The sequence below is a fragment of the Anopheles moucheti genome, chromosome 2 (assembly GCF_943734755.1).
Source record: "Anopheles moucheti chromosome 2, idAnoMoucSN_F20_07, whole genome shotgun sequence".
Classification (NCBI taxonomy): Eukaryota; Metazoa; Arthropoda; class Insecta; order Diptera; family Culicidae; genus Anopheles; species Anopheles moucheti.
The window spans coordinates 67,626,343-67,628,150 of record NC_069140.1 but is presented as its reverse complement, the minus strand read 5'-3'; the positions used below and the strand labels follow the sequence as shown (position 1 = coordinate 67,628,150).

The following is a 1,808-nucleotide window of genomic DNA, read 5'->3' as shown; positions in this document are numbered from 1 at the left end:
GCTTGCTGCTGAAGACGCACGCTGGCCACAACATCATCTTTTCGGACGAAAAACTGTTCACTTTGGAGGCAACATAACGGCGTAGTCGCATACCAGCCACACCATATCCCGAACACGGACAATACCGTCACAACAACTACCGCAATGCAACCGCTTCATGAGCGTCACACGAAGCACAAGAACATAAAAGAAAAAAAAACAACAAAAGTATGACATCAAAACCAACACAACCGAGCATGCCCGGGATAAGGCAAATTGCAAGGACGAAATGCCTTGTACCATTAGTATTACACTCAACACAAGCGATATTGAAAATACGGCAAAGCCGTCATACAAAGCCGAAATTAAATAAAATACTCTTTGTGTAATGATTTCGGGTCGTTTATACTTTTGAATGTCGCTATCGTAGGGCTCGCTCTTTCGTTCCAGTATCCCACTAGTGCAGTTTCGTATGTGTAGGTGCGCTAATAGTGATAACCGATACACATACTACTAAGTTTACTAAATCGGTACGGATCAAATAGTGATATTGGTACGTTGAATTGAGGTAAATCCGAAAAGCGCTAAAATTTCATACCGGCAAAACCATTGGCAGCGCGTGTGTGGTTCTGTGTGGACATTTTTGCTTGCCCGTTTTTAAGCGCTACACTAATTTTCCGTACGTTTTCCACGATGGAAATAAAAAACAGTGGTGAACTAAGTGCGCTGTTTGAGGATCCACTGCGAGGGATCGAGTGGCTGCAGGGCAAGGGGCTGCTAAAGCGCGAGCAATCGTGCCCGAAGTGCAGTGGAGCCATGAAGCTGAAGAAAGTAACCGCCGGTGACCGGGTGAAGTGGCTGTGCCGCCGTAAGGCGTGTGCGGCTACCTGCAGTATCCGGACTGCATCGATATTTTACGACGCGAAAAGTAGCTTGGCTACTTTGACGCGTTTGTTTTACGAGTGGGCAGCAAAGTCGCCCGTGAGTCGCGCGATGAGCGAGACCGGGCTGAGCCGCTGCGCGGTCCTGGAGTGGTTCAGGCTGCTCCGCGATTTCTTGTTTGATTTCGAGTTTGATCGAACATCACGACAAATCGGCGGAGCAGGGATGACCGTCGAGGTAGACGAGACGAAGGTCGTCCGCCGCAAATACAACATCGGCCGGATCAGCAGCGCCAACAAGGAGTGGTTGGTTGGCGGTATTTGCCGGGAAACCGGCGAGATTTTCCTAGAGCGTGTGGAGGCCCGGACCCAGGCTGTGCTCCACGAGCTGATTCAACGGCACGTGGCACCTGGAACGCGCATCCTATCCGACTGCTGGGCGGGTTACAACGGTCTCACCGGGTTGGGGTGCGAGCACGCCACCGTCAACAATTCTTATAATTTCGTGGATCCGCTCCAGGGTGACGTACACACCCAGCGAATTGAGAATGTGTGGCGGTGGCTGAAGCACTTCCTAAAGCAGAAGGGCACCAACATACAAGGATCGTTGGAGGATTATTTTGCGGAGTATATGTTCGGCAAAGAGCACGAGAACAACGAATTTGCGGCCCTTGTTGCAGTCATTGCACAGGATAAGTGTTAAGTGGTAACACGATCATGTCCATGATCGGTTGACGTAACCCCACATTGAACCAGTTTTCATGCCACCAGTAAAGCAACCTAACTAGCATAATGCGGTAATGTTTATTGCTTCCGTTCCCATTCAGGAACGGATCATATACTGATCGGATGATGCCAGCCCTGCTTTAGCGAAGTGGCTCAAGGAATTTGTTTGTTTTTTTTTTTTTTTTTTTTTTGTGGCACAACTATTAAAACTGTGAATCCCAT

The 1,808-nt window shown here is 48.9% G+C and overlaps 1 protein-coding gene across 1 annotated transcript; it reads left to right on the top strand.

Annotated features, from left to right (window-relative positions):
• The first annotated feature begins 672 nt into the window (after nucleotides 1–672).
• On the top strand, nucleotides 673–1,563 carry LOC128298430 (uncharacterized). The gene has a single exon (XM_053034182.1). It carries the CDS (start codon nucleotides 673–675, stop codon nucleotides 1,561–1,563), a length of 891 nt encoding a protein of 296 aa, XP_052890142.1.
• The last annotated feature ends 245 nt before the right edge of the window (nucleotides 1,564–1,808 follow it).

Coding starts and splice junctions, on each gene's coding strand:
- LOC128298430 (XM_053034182.1), top strand. CDS start 673: ATGGAAATAAAAAACAGTGGTGAACTAAGTGCGCTGTTTGAGGATCCA.